The 14,882-nt window shown below is 28.3% G+C and overlaps 1 protein-coding gene across 1 annotated transcript in view; it reads left to right on the top strand.

Annotated features, from left to right (window-relative positions):
* The window catches only part of LOC100211762 (tRNA pseudouridine(38/39) synthase), a 73,584-nt gene that overhangs the window by 12,229 nt on the left and 46,473 nt on the right, over positions 1-14,882 (top strand). Inside the window, exons 3-7 of the mRNA XM_065813346.1 lie at positions 134-267; positions 5,234-5,327; positions 7,543-7,650; positions 12,768-12,816; positions 14,084-14,186. Of these exons, the coding sequence (XP_065669418.1) occupies positions 134-267; positions 5,234-5,327; positions 7,543-7,650; positions 12,768-12,816; positions 14,084-14,186 (488 nt within the window). The remainder of the gene's footprint in view (positions 1-133; positions 268-5,233; positions 5,328-7,542; positions 7,651-12,767; positions 12,817-14,083; positions 14,187-14,882) is intronic.

Genomic DNA, 14,882 nt, shown 5'->3' with positions numbered 1-14,882 from the left:
CTGACAGGTAGGAGAACTCTAGTGAAATAGTGAAGTTTGTGACATTTTGTAAAATTTTATTTAGTTCTAGTGCCTTTAAATGTATTTAAAAATTTGGAAAGTGTTTTTGATTATTGTTTATTTTTTTTTATAGGAGTTATTTTTGAAATGTAAAGAACTTCGATTTGAAAATCAAAAACTTAGGAAACAACTTGATAATTTTAATCTTCAGCGGATAAAAAATATAAAGAAAAAAGAACACAAGCAACGACCATTTCTTTTTGAAAGGTATTTTTTGTTTTTGTAAACTTTACAATTTTTATTTGTTGTTTGCAATGATATATTGGAAATCAAATTTGTCAGCTATAATACTTTAAAAATGAAACTTTGTGTCTTGGATGATGTCTTTGATTGATTTGCTTGCTATAATGTATTTATACTAAATATATGTAGGAATCAGTGCCGAATTCAGCTATAGTATATATAAACTCAATAGTTTATAAGTATCAGCCTAAAAAAAAAAATTACGCTGTTTGTATTGATTTTTAAAAAAGTTTGTCAAAAAATAAATCTAGTAAATTATTATTTTTTATATATTTAATATTATGCTTTTGTATATTTAAGGCCGCTTCACAGAGAAACAAGTTAAGCTAAGGTGCTACCATGGGCGTGGTTCCACATGAATCAAGTGCTCTACCACTAAACCACTACTGTATATATTTATATAGCTTTTCTTAAATATTTTAAAGACTTGTTCTTAAAGGGATCATAAACCTCGGAGACATGTTGTGTTCATATTAAAGAGAATAATTTAAAAAAAACGTTCGAGCTAAATTTTTTTGATTAAAATAAAAGACTAAATGCATACCAAGAAAAACTAACTTTTTTATTTTAGTCAAAGCTCGCCTTTTCTGTTTTGGGAATCTAGTACCCAAAAACATTTAAGACAAACCTGAAGTTTAAATGTTGATATGATGATATTATCTAGAAAAAAAAAAATGCTAATTTGAGAAACTTCATGTTGCATAGCAATAAAGTTATGCTTATCCAGGTTAAATAGAGCATATACGTATTAGGAGCATATATGTATTAGGCATATATGTAATAGAGCATGTATGCATTAGTATTATTACAGGTTAAATAGATCATTTACAAGTAAACTCCAGGTTAAATAGAGCATATATGTATCTTGCAATGCGTTCATGCTGTATATACTCTTGACATATATATATATATATATATCTATATATATATATATATATATATATATATATATATATATAGATATACCAGGTCTATAAGCATGAAGTGAGCGTCGAGTTACAAATGTATCAATAGAGAACATTTGTTGTGAACAGGCCTTAATTTTTTTTTAATTTTGTTGCTATGACATCTGTCAAACATATTTAGTAAACATCAAGTCATTGTATAAACAACATCATATTTTTTAATCGTGTTAAAAATGTCGAATTTTGTACCAGAAAATGATGATTTGCGGAAAGCACTAATTTTTTGTTTTCATTTGAAGAAAAGTGCTGCAGAATCGCATCAAATGCGAAGCTTGTGGTGATCATGCACTATCGGAAGCAACATGCAAAAGATCGTTTCAACGGTTCAGAGATAATGATTTTGATGTGCGAAATGAAGAACATGGAAGACCACCAAAAAAGTTTAAAGACACAGAATTGCAAGCAATACTAGATGAAGATGACACTTTAACTTAAAAACAAATGGCAGAAATGTTAAATGTTTTACAACCAGCAATTTCTGATCGTTTAAAAACTATGGGAAGGTCCAAAAGTGCAGAAAATGGGTGCCACATGAATTGAATGACAGGCAGATGGAAAAGCGAAAAATCACATGTGAAATGTTGCTGTTACAACACGAAAGGAAGTCAGTATTGTATCGAATTGTGACTGGTAATGAAAAATGGATTTATTTTAAGAATCCCAAACGCAAAAGATCATGGGTAAATCCAGGAAAAGCATCAACATCGACTGCAAAGCCTGATCGGTTCGAAAAAAGACAATGCTCTGTGTTTGGTGGGACCAGAAGGGAGTGGTGTATCATGAACTTCTAAAACCTGGCAGTACTGTTGATACGCAATGCTACCGACAACAAATGATCAATTTGAACCATGCATTGATCAAAAAATGACCAGAATGGGCCAGAAGACATGGAAAGGTAATTTGTTGGAATAGCACTTTTTACAAACCATATAAAAACAATAGATACCTTTATAAAAACAATAGATACCTTTATAAAAACAATAGATACCTTCAAAATAGACAAATTAATAGCTTTAATGTATTCCCTTTCACTTAGCCAAGACCAATTGAGAAAAGTAATTTTTTTTTTTTCTTCAAAAGAAATCTATTTTCCAACAACCAACTATTAACTTGATGGAAAAAAAAATTCCACTCTACATTACTCATGAGTCAAAAAAATGTAAAAAAAAAATGTATTAATTTATTTTAATACTAAAAACTCATAAGAATCAAAATTAATTCTGTTTTAAATATAATTAAAGATTCTTTTGTTTCAGAAAATGGCGACGAGTATCAAATGTCTTTTAAGGATGGCTGTAATTGAAAATAAAATAAAAGATAAATCAAATATGTTTCAATACAGATTTACTCCCCTGAAATAATATGTCATTGAGATAGTAAAAACAAGATATATGTTATTGGAAAAGTTGTTTACCAAATGCTTTGAGATCATTACTCCCTATGTTTTTGATAAGGTAAACAGAAACTAATCAGAAACTCAAGATTTGCTAAATCATATTGTTTCAACAACTGATAATGAGATGAGTAAAATGTCAAAAAAAAGTTATTTGTCTGTTTGGCAAAAAATTTATCAATGTAAAAATTTATATTCAAGATATAATGGTTTAAAATTTTAATGACTCATCAGCTGACTAGAAGGTGCAGGTTATTTACTTTTACTCTACTAGGAGGTGCAGGTTATTTTATATAATTAGTTATAAGGTTACTTTGCAAAACAAAAACTACTGAATGAACAGATATAAAAAGAGTTAGTTTAGGATTTCCGATGTTTTAACTTAACGAATTTCTTATTTTTTAACTTTAAATATTGATCAAAAAGCACTAATTTGTCATTTAAATATTAAAAAAATTTTATTTTCCTATAACCTGGAAACAAATACCTTTCTGAAAAGTCCTCAATGAGGTTACTATGACTTCTCAATCATTAATTATGATTCTATTTCTACAACTTTTCCATTAGGCCTCACTGCATTGATCTGGTAATTGCAAACATGACATGGCTTTTGCAATTACCAGATCAATCATTAATTTTTAGAAGCTTAAAGAGGGTCCAAGATACTGGTAAAACAAATAACAATTATGTTATCCAAAGCTTTTTTGCATTGATGTTCTCTTGGTAGTCCACAGGCTGTCACAAGTTGGAATGTTGAAGGTCTATTATTTTTTGAGGAAAAGAAGATTTTGTCTTGAATAGTGTTTGGGATTTTACTAGAACCTCTAAAAACATTCTTCTAGATTGAAGATTTTCAGAATCTTTTTAAAACCTTTTTAGAATCTTGCATTATCTTCCATAACACTACAGAATATTCTTACCTTCAAAAATGTTCTGGAAGGTTCCAGAATGTTCTGAAATGTTCTGATAGGTTTCAGAACTTTTTGGAAAGTGTCTTAATGTTTTTGTAGGGTTCTATAATCATCCAAAATGTTCTTGGAGAGTTCCTAAATAATCTAGAACAAGTTGGAACATTCCAGAGTATTTTAGAAACCTGTTTATTTAAACCTGAGTATTTTAGAAAGCCTTGCAAATTGTTCTAGATCTTTCCTTTTCTTCGAAATCATCCAACTTTTAGCTACATTTTTTAATAATGAAAACATGTTTTTGGTGATTTATAAGTTAATAGTAATATGTGCATTATCATAAAACTTTAAATGCCTTGGAAAAAGGGATGTTAGAATTGTGCTAGAAAAAAAAATTTTTATACTAGTCATCTTAGGGGTAATATCTACTAGAAAAGCTTCAGTCTTTAAACAATTTTACATATTTTGAATAACCCTGGTGGCTGTACATTGTTGCATTTAGAAGTTATTTGGGGACAGTGTTTAAAAAAAAAATCTCCTCACACACCCGTGGATTCAATTACAATTTATGCTAACTTATTGACAAGCGAGTAATTTTTAACTTATGTTTTGTATAATTCTCTTTACTTTTTATAATGCAAAGAACTTATGCAAAAAATTATATCCATAATTAAGTACTGGAGTTTTGGCTCAAATTTGGGCACATTAACCAGTATACCTGTGTCAAATTGGTTTGGATATGTCAATGGTGTATGTATTTTATCTCTCTAGAAAATTGACAATTTTAAAAAAAATTTTAATTTTGATTGGATATAGTTAAATGAAAAAATTATTTTTTTGAAAAATCAAAATAACTTTGAATCACAATTACAAGTCCTTCTAGTTTGCATGCATACCCAAATTAAAATTTTTGTTAAATATGAATATTCCTATTGCACTCATGCAAGTTAGTGTGTATTTCAATTAATTTAAAATTATTTTATAAAATGCTTAAAATTTTTTGTTTGAAAATTTGTCTAAACTTTTGACTCTGCAAAATATATAACATGTCTGAAATATATAACATGTTATAATATATTTCTTAAAACAGTAAAAATCTTTGTCATAAGTAAAGATTGTGATTGTATTGGTTTTATGTTGAAGAGTGCATTGCTAAACTAATTAAAACTAAAATTTTTATAGCGTTCTCCTGTGGAAAAACTGGAACAATGACAACCATTATATAATATAATAAAAGAAGCAATTTCTGCTGCTTTATTAGTTTCAAAATACATATTATGGAAAAGTATATATATATTATGAAAAAGAAATCTATAAAATAACTTTATTAAACATATGGACCTCAGCTCTGGGCATTTTAAATCATATCTTTCTAACAACCTTGTTTTCAACCCAGAAGATCTAATATTTAACATAAATATGCCAATAAACATTTAACATAAATATGTCATTTAGCATAAATATGTCATTTAATGCACTTTCAACTATATTTTTAAGGTACCATGATTACGACTGTCTAAGAAATGTACAATATAACCTTACTAACATTTACAGTAACAACTTTGAAACTTAAAGTATAAGGAAATAAAGGAATATCGAATAAAGAAAATAAACGGAAATTGAACCTGTGATAATTTCGTACAAAAATAATTTCCATATATTTCCAGTTATAGAAGTCATCGAATTGCCTTAAAGTTTTTGTACCTGGGATGGGATTATCAAGGATTAGCAAATCAAGAAACAACAAATAACACTATAGAGGTAAAAATAAGTTTTTTTATTTTTTGTCTTATTTCATTCTGTCTTTTTATTGTTGCTGCATTATGTTTTGAGGTTTTTACACATTGACAGTAGTAACATGGTACTTTAGTTTTTTGTTGACTACAGCTTTTTTTTTTTGCAATATTATATTCACTGCCTTTAAAGCTAAAGTTATTTTTCAAATGTATTTTCACATTTTGTAGTCCAGGCAACAGTCACAGTTTTGAAAAAGTACAAAAATTATTTAACAATTCTTTTAGTCAAATTATTTAATTTTTTTTTAAGTCAATAATTTGATACAACAGTTTTCTGACTTTTTTTATTTTTTTTGTTTTCTAATTTGTTGATGGTAACAATCAAATTGTTTAACACTTGAATATGATATGGCAAGTGGTAGGTTTTTGATATTTCAAAGACTTTTGACTAAGTTAGAAATAATGTTTTTCTCCAAATCATGAATATCCTCTTTTCTAAGATAGTACCACAATGTTTCATCTTAGGTCATATATATTTTCTTATCTATTTTTTTACCATTAAAGTGGCTTTATTTGCTGGTAATGCAACTATACAGTATTGGATAAAACATTTGCAACCAACATCGAACAATGCTAAAAAGTGTTCCTAATTTTACATGTCTTAAAAACGAAACGAACTATACTACCACAGCAAACAGTTCAGGAGTCTGGAGTCATAGCATGCCATGACATGAGCAATCAGCTGACAAGTGACAGCACACAGGCAGAATTTAGTTGACAAGTGCCGTTTTGCAGCGGACAAAACAAGTGCAACTTTTTTGGTTTGTTTCATTTTCTTAAGTCTGGTCCGTGTCAACGTCACGGAAGTTTTTTAATAATAATAATAATAATAATAATAATAATAAAGTTTCCAGAAGAAGCATCTGAAAGCATCCAGTAGCACCCAGAAGTATCCAGAAACATTCAGAAGCATCCAGACGCATCCAGAAGCTTCCAGAAGCATCGAAAAGAAGCATCTAGAATCTTCCAGAACAGGTTCACACAGGTTCATTTTACTATATAAGAGACATGTAAATCGACATGTAATTCAGTCAGTATATGGAAGTCAATCGGTCAGTATTTTCAAGATAGTTTAGTGAAGGGAGTTTTATCAAAGTTTTTTATTGAAGAACATCAATACAAGAAGTGAAATACAACAAGTGTTTCATTACATCAATACAGTCCACATCCAACCAAGACGTTGTGTTCCACAGAGCATTATTGTATCATAACAAAGTAAATGTAAGACGGTAAGCCTTGAGAAGCGTGATTATTTATTTTTATTATTTTTATGACTTCAAGTGCAAAAATGGCTCCGACAGTCTTGGATTGAAACTAAGAAAGAAAACTATTGGCGATAACGTAAGTGGAATGTCACAAAAAAGTATTTGTGATAAATATTGCGTGAAAAAATGGACTGTATCAAGTCTATGTTCCAAATATCGTTCTACGGGAAAGTTGGCAGCAGATAACAAAGGTGGAAGACCGCGTTCCACCACTTCTAGAGAGGATGTTTGCATGCATTTGCATTTTTCCTTTTTGACTGTTTATTTGTACTCAAAACTTTTATTTGTCTAGTTTTTTTTATTTATGCATCAATGTTTTGGAATTCTCTCCCTCATTGTGTTTTACTTTTTGTATAATTTGCAGCTTTTCAAGTTTTTTGGTAATTTTGCTTTCTTGATCTTTAATTGTCTTCTTCATTTTCCTCTTGACTTAAATAGCGGCTGTATACAAATCTTGTCAAATTGAATTTGTATGAAATTTTTTTTTTAATGGTAAAAAAAAAAATTCTTTTGTATACTTAAGTAAATTACAAAACATTGTTGAAATTGGTTTATTTAAATTACAAAAGCATTGTTGAACTAGGTTTATTTAAATTAAGTAACTTGTATTGTAATCTATATGTTAATGACATCACGTTTTAATCTCATAAAATTATTAATCAATTGAGTTTATTGATAGCCATTTAAAACAAAATAAGAATTAAAAATAAGGAAAAATAATTTTTCAGAAAATAACAGAAATGTTATTTTGATGTTTTGTTTCACCGTTATTAAAGAGCTAGCTTGGCTTGGTTCATAAACTTTATATATTATATAGAATATCATGTTTTAATCTGATAAAGTAGATAAAAAATTCAAGTGAATAAAGAAGTTTATATGTTTATAATTTTAATTAAATTCAATAATATTTTCTAGGATGCAATCTTTAATGCTATGATTAAGGCAAAGTTGATTGAAGATCGTGTTTTGTGCAAATATTCTCGTTGTGGTAGGACTGATAAAGGAGTCAGTGCTTTCGGACAGGTTTTTTTATTATTTTAAATTTTTTACATAATGTTTTAGAACTTTGTGTTTCTTTAGTATATTATAGTTCAATCACTTCATATTGCAAGAAATAAAAAACCTTTTGTAATTTTGGAAAGTTTGATGAAATCAATTAACATCAGTTAATATAAGTCATGGTTCACTGTGGACCAGAAGGCATATTAGGTTTAATGGAGTGTCACCTGGGATTTTTTTACTGATTAAGTATTGTTTTCATTATACTAACATGATTTAATCATATTTAAAATTAGTTTCACTTGCTAAGAGTGAAAAAATCACAAAACTATGAACCCCCTCCCCCAACAACAAAAATGAGGGGGTTGTTAATTTTACATGGCCACAACTCTTGAATGCCAAAGTATTTGTTGAGGAAATTTGAAATCTATTGATTAATTTTGATTTAGTTCATGTCAGTAAAAAAGTTTTTATTGAAAACCTATTTAACACAGATGGGCATGGGATGTCTAAAATTGTAGGTTATATTTGTCCCTTTGCTCCAATCCCACAACATTTTCTAAGGCAGCTTTATTTTACAATATAATAAAATTGAAAAATTTTACAAAGCATAATTTCTATAACTATACAATATTATAATCTTTTAATTCCAAAATCAACAATAGCAGTTTTTAATCTATCTCCATAATCTTTATGATCTATATTACGTTTATATCTTTGCCACGTAGGCTTAAACTTTGCATGAATCGCCACACCACACTGTTCTGCATACTTTGACAAGCCGTATCCTGCATGCTTTACAAAAGGAAAAACATGGCAGCATGTAATATGGATTTTCTATGACACTGTTAGTGTCTTTCCGAGTGAAGAAGCTGTCTCTTGTAGGCATAAAAAAGCATCTTTAAACAACGCTATTTTGTGTTCTGAGTCAGGATCGAGATTTCTTCCAAAACAAGCTTCTTTTACAGATTTAAAAGCTCTTAAGCTTTGGATTACAGGAAGTAGATAAGGTACTTTAAGTTGCACTTCATGTTGAAGTTCATCAATCAATTTTATAATTTTATTTGCATTATTACCATCCCAACCAACTCCATGATATCCTCCTTTAATTATATAGTGTTTTTTCAACCACAACTCAAAACCATCCCACTCAGTTAAAAGAAACCCTGCTATTTTATCTACTGCTCCAATGAGAAGATGCAGCTCAGGTGGAGCAACTAAATTTTCTAGAAAAGTATTTTTATCAGTGTTAAGATATATTAGGCGTTTGTTCACAATGTTATCAAATTCCTTCATGGACGATCTGATAGATCCATTTTTGATATATGCTTCATAACAGGAATCAAGATTGTCAATAGTTCTAAGAGTTCCTATATCAAACGTACATTTGCCACTACACCACAAACAAGCTTACCTGCGTGCGATGAAAGACCAAATAATACATTGGTACATTTAAGATCAAAAGCAATATAATAGTTTGCATCCTCAAGATTAAGTTTCTCAAGCACTAATCTAAGGTTTTCATATTTTCAGGAATATCTTCAACAATCGCTATAATAAGATGTTTTTGAACACCACTATTCATAAATTTATTTTCAGATTCTTGTTCTTCAAAAACATTCACAACAACTTTAAGGAAGCCTCTTCCACCATCTAAAGAAGCTTGTACAAAACCTACACATGGATTTAAACCTCTTTCTTTGATAATATGCAGGATTAAATCAGAGGGATTTTTAATATATACTAAATCTCTTATGATAGCTTCATTCTGGTTAGAAACAAATTCAATTTGTTCTACGCTATAAAATTCATCTAGTTGTTCTTTAAGATTATCTAGTTTTTGAACTATATTTTCTTCCACAGAGTCTCTTCTATTTAATCCAGTTCTAATTGTAGAACAAAGTTTTTTAATTGCATTATCAGAAAGTTCAAGAGAGACCTGCAGTTCCATGACTGTTTGAAGAGAAAGTTGTTTACTGCTTCTGTTACTCTTTAAATTGGGAGCTCCAACCCTAATAGAGATAGGTGTTCCTCGTGTTTTTAGTTTAACAATAAATTATACAAAGAGATTTGTTTGTAATAATTTGCTTTAGTGATCTTATATATTAAAATATATGTCTAAATATATATATTATAAATAATGGATTGTTGAAATTTATTGCTAACAATTGCATAAACAGGAATAAATGACCACCAATATAGTACATCCACACACACAAATATAACTTTTTTACATAAAATTGAAATAGTATACATATAAATTATATGTATTATAATATAATTAGTATTAGTATAAAAAAATACCTTAGCAACTTGAAGTCCCCATGATCCCCTAGAAGTATGGCCGCTCTTGAGAAGGTATAAATTTCGTTTACAACTACCACATATGACATTAGGAAAACTCATAATATTTTTATCATAACCATCATATATGTAGAGTTTGATAATATCTTGTATTCGGTTGGTGACTTCAGATAGCGACTTACATCTTGCACTTTTTTCAACCCAACACACTGCACAAACCGAATCACGTAAGAAACTGTTTCCAGACATAATATATTTGGTACTTTTATTTAATAAGTATTATTACTAATTGCTAAGAGTAACATGCAGACAGTTTTCATTGACGGAGAAGCGCTCTTTAATTTTTTAGCTTATTGAAAAAGTCAAATTTATAGTCTAGTATACTAAATATGCAACAATAACATTTTAAAGCAAGTTTAAATTTTAGTTTAAATGATTATACGGCGAATTAAAGAGGTCTTCTACGTAAAACTCGGTACTCAGTTTAACTTTACTTACTCATTTGCACATTTTATTTGAAAATTGATTTGACAATTTTATTGTCTTAGCAAGTGAAACTAATTTTAACTATGATTAAATCTTTTTACTATAATGATAACAATAACTTATCAGTGAAAAAATCCCAGGTGACACTCCATCAAACCTAAACTCATCTCTGGTCCACAGTGGGTTGGACCAATTTAATTAAAGTTTAGAATTAAACTGCTTGGAGGTCACATAATAAGGAATTTGATAGAAAATAATATTCTCTAGTATTTTGGTGCTTTTAAATTAGTTAAAGAGAGATTACACTGAGATGTTATTTTAAGAATAGAAACATTTGTTTTTTTTCCATGAACACATTAATGTTAATTTTCTTTCCTAACAAAGGTGAAGAAGTTTAAAATAATAATAATTCAACCAAAATAAAAAATTATTTTGGTTGAATTGTGTTTCAGTTATTTTTTTTTTAGTTTTAAAGTTTTTATTTCTAATTTTACTTTATAAAAAAATTTTTTTTTCTTTTTCTTAAACATGTTTCTATAACATAATTATTGTTGTTGAAAATGTTGGGAATTTTCTAGAAAAGCTCCTAAAAATCTCAAAAAAACACTCTAAAAAAAAAAAAGGTCATTGACTTTTGGGAATTTTAAGCCCATTGGGAATTCCGCGTATTACGCGGCACCATTGGGCTAGCTAACATCCTGATATATATATGTACATATAGATAGATAGATTGATAGATAGATTGATAGATATAGATATATTAGGGTGACAAATAAATACATTTTCTTTTGGTTTCTACCTTTTATTTGGTTCTAATTAATCAAAAAATGTTATTGGTAAATATTGGGTATGATATGTTGATGTTTATGGGTTGCTCAGCCTAGTTTTTTGAGTTTGCTGGGTTGCTTGAACTCACATGTTTCATACTTTATCATTTATCTCATCTATTTTACTAATTAAGTTGAGAATGTTATCAATAACTTATTATTTGTTAATCTTATTTGTCCTTATGCCTAATATACATTTTAATTTTTTTCAGAAAATTTAAAAGTTAACAATGAAATTAGATGGCTGGCATTCAAAATACCTAGTGTAATATTTCATCGTCAATTTTGTTGTTTCATCAGTATTGCACTACTGCTGAAATTATTGCATCATCCTGAAATTACAAATGAAATCATTGTCTTGAATGAAAACATATTTTTAAAATACATTAGTAGATAGATAGTTTCAAAGTTGATTCAAAATAAATGAAGACTAAAAGTCAAAATAAAGTATGGTGTATTAGTCAAGCTACACCTGTGATCACAGGGCACAAATTGCCATCTAAATGACAAGTCTTACAAACTTTTTTCTTTCAAAATAACAATGTAAGAGAAAGGGCAGGTTTTGTGACAGATAAAGTTCTAGACTTTTGAAGAGAAGAACGTTTTGAAAAAAAGAGAATAAGGAACTTGTGTGACAGTCACAGACCTAGTTTTGACAGAATCAGACTCCTCTCAGGGTACTGATAATGAAATAGATGACTTTATTCCATCATCAGCAAAGGAACTGAAACTAAAGCTATAAAAGAGTGAAGAAACAGAAAACCTTACCTGATTTGAACAGCAGAGAATAAGTGGATCAACTGCCTGTATTAGTGACAGGATATGATGTTGAAAACTGTTCTCAATCCCCAAACTGGATAGAGGCACTAATGAACATCTGAGTTGTGCAACAGAACAAGCTTTATAAGATTGGAACATTTCGTATAACAAAATTGTGGCACTCTGTTTTAATACTACTTTAAGCAACACAGATATACAATCAGGTGTTTGTACCTGGCTGGAAAAATTAATTAGAAAGTCTTTATTATACACATCCTGTCAACACCATGTTCATGAAGTGATTTTGTGATCCACGGTACAAAACTTGTTTTGGATTATCTTTAGGTTAAATTTTCCATGATTCAGAATTAAGTAAACTTAATTCTGAATCATGGTAAACTAAATGTTAAATTACACTAATAAACAAAACAAAAGAGATCAAAAGTAGTCTGTCGCAGAGCCTTAAGTTAAATTAAAAATCAAAATGGTGCATTATGTTTAATGAAAATTGCTGCGTAAAAGACCTTAAGATCTCCTATTTCTGTTTTTTAAATTTAGCCTTGCATAATTTATGAAGGAGCTCTTAGAAAGTTAAAAAAAGAAGACACAAAATGCTGTAGAGTTTGAAGGAGCATTATTGGTGGGGGGGGGGAGGGGGAGAAGGGGGATATTTTCATACTTGGGTGAAAACACTGAAGTTAAAAATATGATGATCAAGAATATCTAAATGGCTCATTGTTTAAAAATAATTTAACTTTGTTTCAGGTGATTGCTCTCAATGTGCGATCCAATACTCTTATTAGTGAAGAAGAAGGTAGTTCAATTTTTTAAAATTAAATTTCAATTTACAGTTATTTTATTTACAGTTTTCATAGATACCCATATAAAAATGAGTAATTATAATATGTCTCCATAATCCTAATTCCTATAACATAACATTTTGAGACTGCTCAACAATTAAATATATATTTGCATTTCTCTAGCATGTGGCATTTTTTGCTTAATTTGGTCTTAAGTTTGTTTTCATTGATTGATTTTAAATGCTCAAACATTGGTTTACTAAAGTTTTGCTCAGTTGTTTAATTTATAAATTTTAATAAACTCGACTAGCTAAATTTAAAATATTTCGAGCATAAACCTTTTTTCGATACAATAATGCTATTTTGAATTACCTTCATAATTATTTTCAGTTATTTGCATAAGCATTCTTTTAATTTTTATTTTGTATTACTTAATCACTACCAATTATTTTAACAATAAAAAATGTATTTGTATTTGTATGTATTATTTTAATTGAATTTTATTAATTACATTGTTTTACTTGTTTTTTGAGATTAAAATAATTGAGAGATTTTTATGTAATCAAAGTAATAATAAATTAATTTAACAAAAATAATTTAATCAGCTGTGGTGTGGTAGTAAGAGTTCTGGCTCAGAATCAAGAGGTCTGTGGTTCGAAGCCAGCTCTGGCTCAATTAGTGACAATGGTAAGGAGGTACGAACTGCTCCTCTGTGGTGCTCTGTGATAAGACCGATAGGTCTTTTCAGAGCACCTTTAAACCTTGGAAAAAAAAAGTATATCTTATATCTTTAGATTTTATTTTTTGAACTAATTTTGTAATACTTTTAAATTCAAAGTTACTCATGTAAATCTATATCTAAATTATTTAAAAAGTTTTCTTAAAATATATGTCATTCTAAATTTATTATTTAAGTAAATTATTTGTAACTTATTTAAGTATTTATTTATGAAATTATTGCTAAACTTATATTTTTTCTTTTTTAAACTTTTGTTTTGAAATTTACATTAATTTAACAAATTTTTTTTTTACCTTTTTGTTTTTGAGAATTTTTTAATTTTATTACTGCTCTTATATTAATGCTAATATAATGCATTTTATAAAGCATTATATATAATGCTTTTTATAAAGCATTATATATAATGCATTTTATAAAGCATTATATATAATGCTTTTTTTTTTTTGCATTTGTAAGTGCATAGTTTTTTTACTTTTTTTTCAAGTTTTTATGTAATTTTTGTTTCTTTAATTTTATTTTACTATAAGCAATTGTGATTATAGGTACAAGGGAAGAAATATCATATGTTAGACTTCTAAACAAAATTCTTCCACCAGAGATTCGAATGTTAGCTTTTGCAAGAGTTCCTCAAGATTTTGATGCAAGGTTTTGCTTTTTTTTTTATAAATTTTTGCAAAGTTTTCAGAAATTTCTACAGAATAAAATATAAAAAAAAATTATAGAATTTTTTACAACGTGCAACAAAATAAAATAAGATGTTTACTTTATGATAGTATAGAAAACCTTGAATGTAGCAATTGCAAAATAATTGAAGAATTGGTGATGGGTAGCAACATAAAACTCAAATTTTTTCTTTTTTAAATAATGAGCTATAATTTTTAGTTTTTCTTTGAATTTATTTAATAATTGCGACGTTATTAAGAAAACTTTTTGGCCTACACATTTTTTTTGACAAATAAATCTTTCTTGATTTATTGTGATTATTGAGCCTATTTTCCAAAATGACTCAATATTGGTTTTTTTCCTATTTTTTCTTTAATAAAATGAGAAATAATAATGAACAGAGCATTCAGAATTTTAGATTTTTTTCTTTTTTTACAACTTCTTTGCTTCCAACAAGACTGCACGCAACCGCTAATTAGAGTTAGAAGTTACTGGAAGAGAAAAGATGAAGATTATAGAACAAGATAACAATTGACAGACGTCTTAAAGGATTGCAAATTATATGAATCAGGAAAGCAAGACGAAGGAAGTGAATTCCAAAGAACTGTTGTTTGAGGAAAAAAACTAGATAAATATGAGTTTTTGGAGCACTTAGGAACAGTCACAGAAAAAAGATGA

Source organism: Hydra vulgaris, chromosome 12 (assembly GCF_038396675.1).
Source record: "Hydra vulgaris chromosome 12, alternate assembly HydraT2T_AEP".
Lineage (NCBI taxonomy): Eukaryota > Metazoa > Cnidaria > Hydrozoa > Anthoathecata > Hydridae > Hydra > Hydra vulgaris.
Note: the sequence above shows the minus strand (reverse complement) of the source record. Positions and strands in the feature narration are given on the sequence as shown.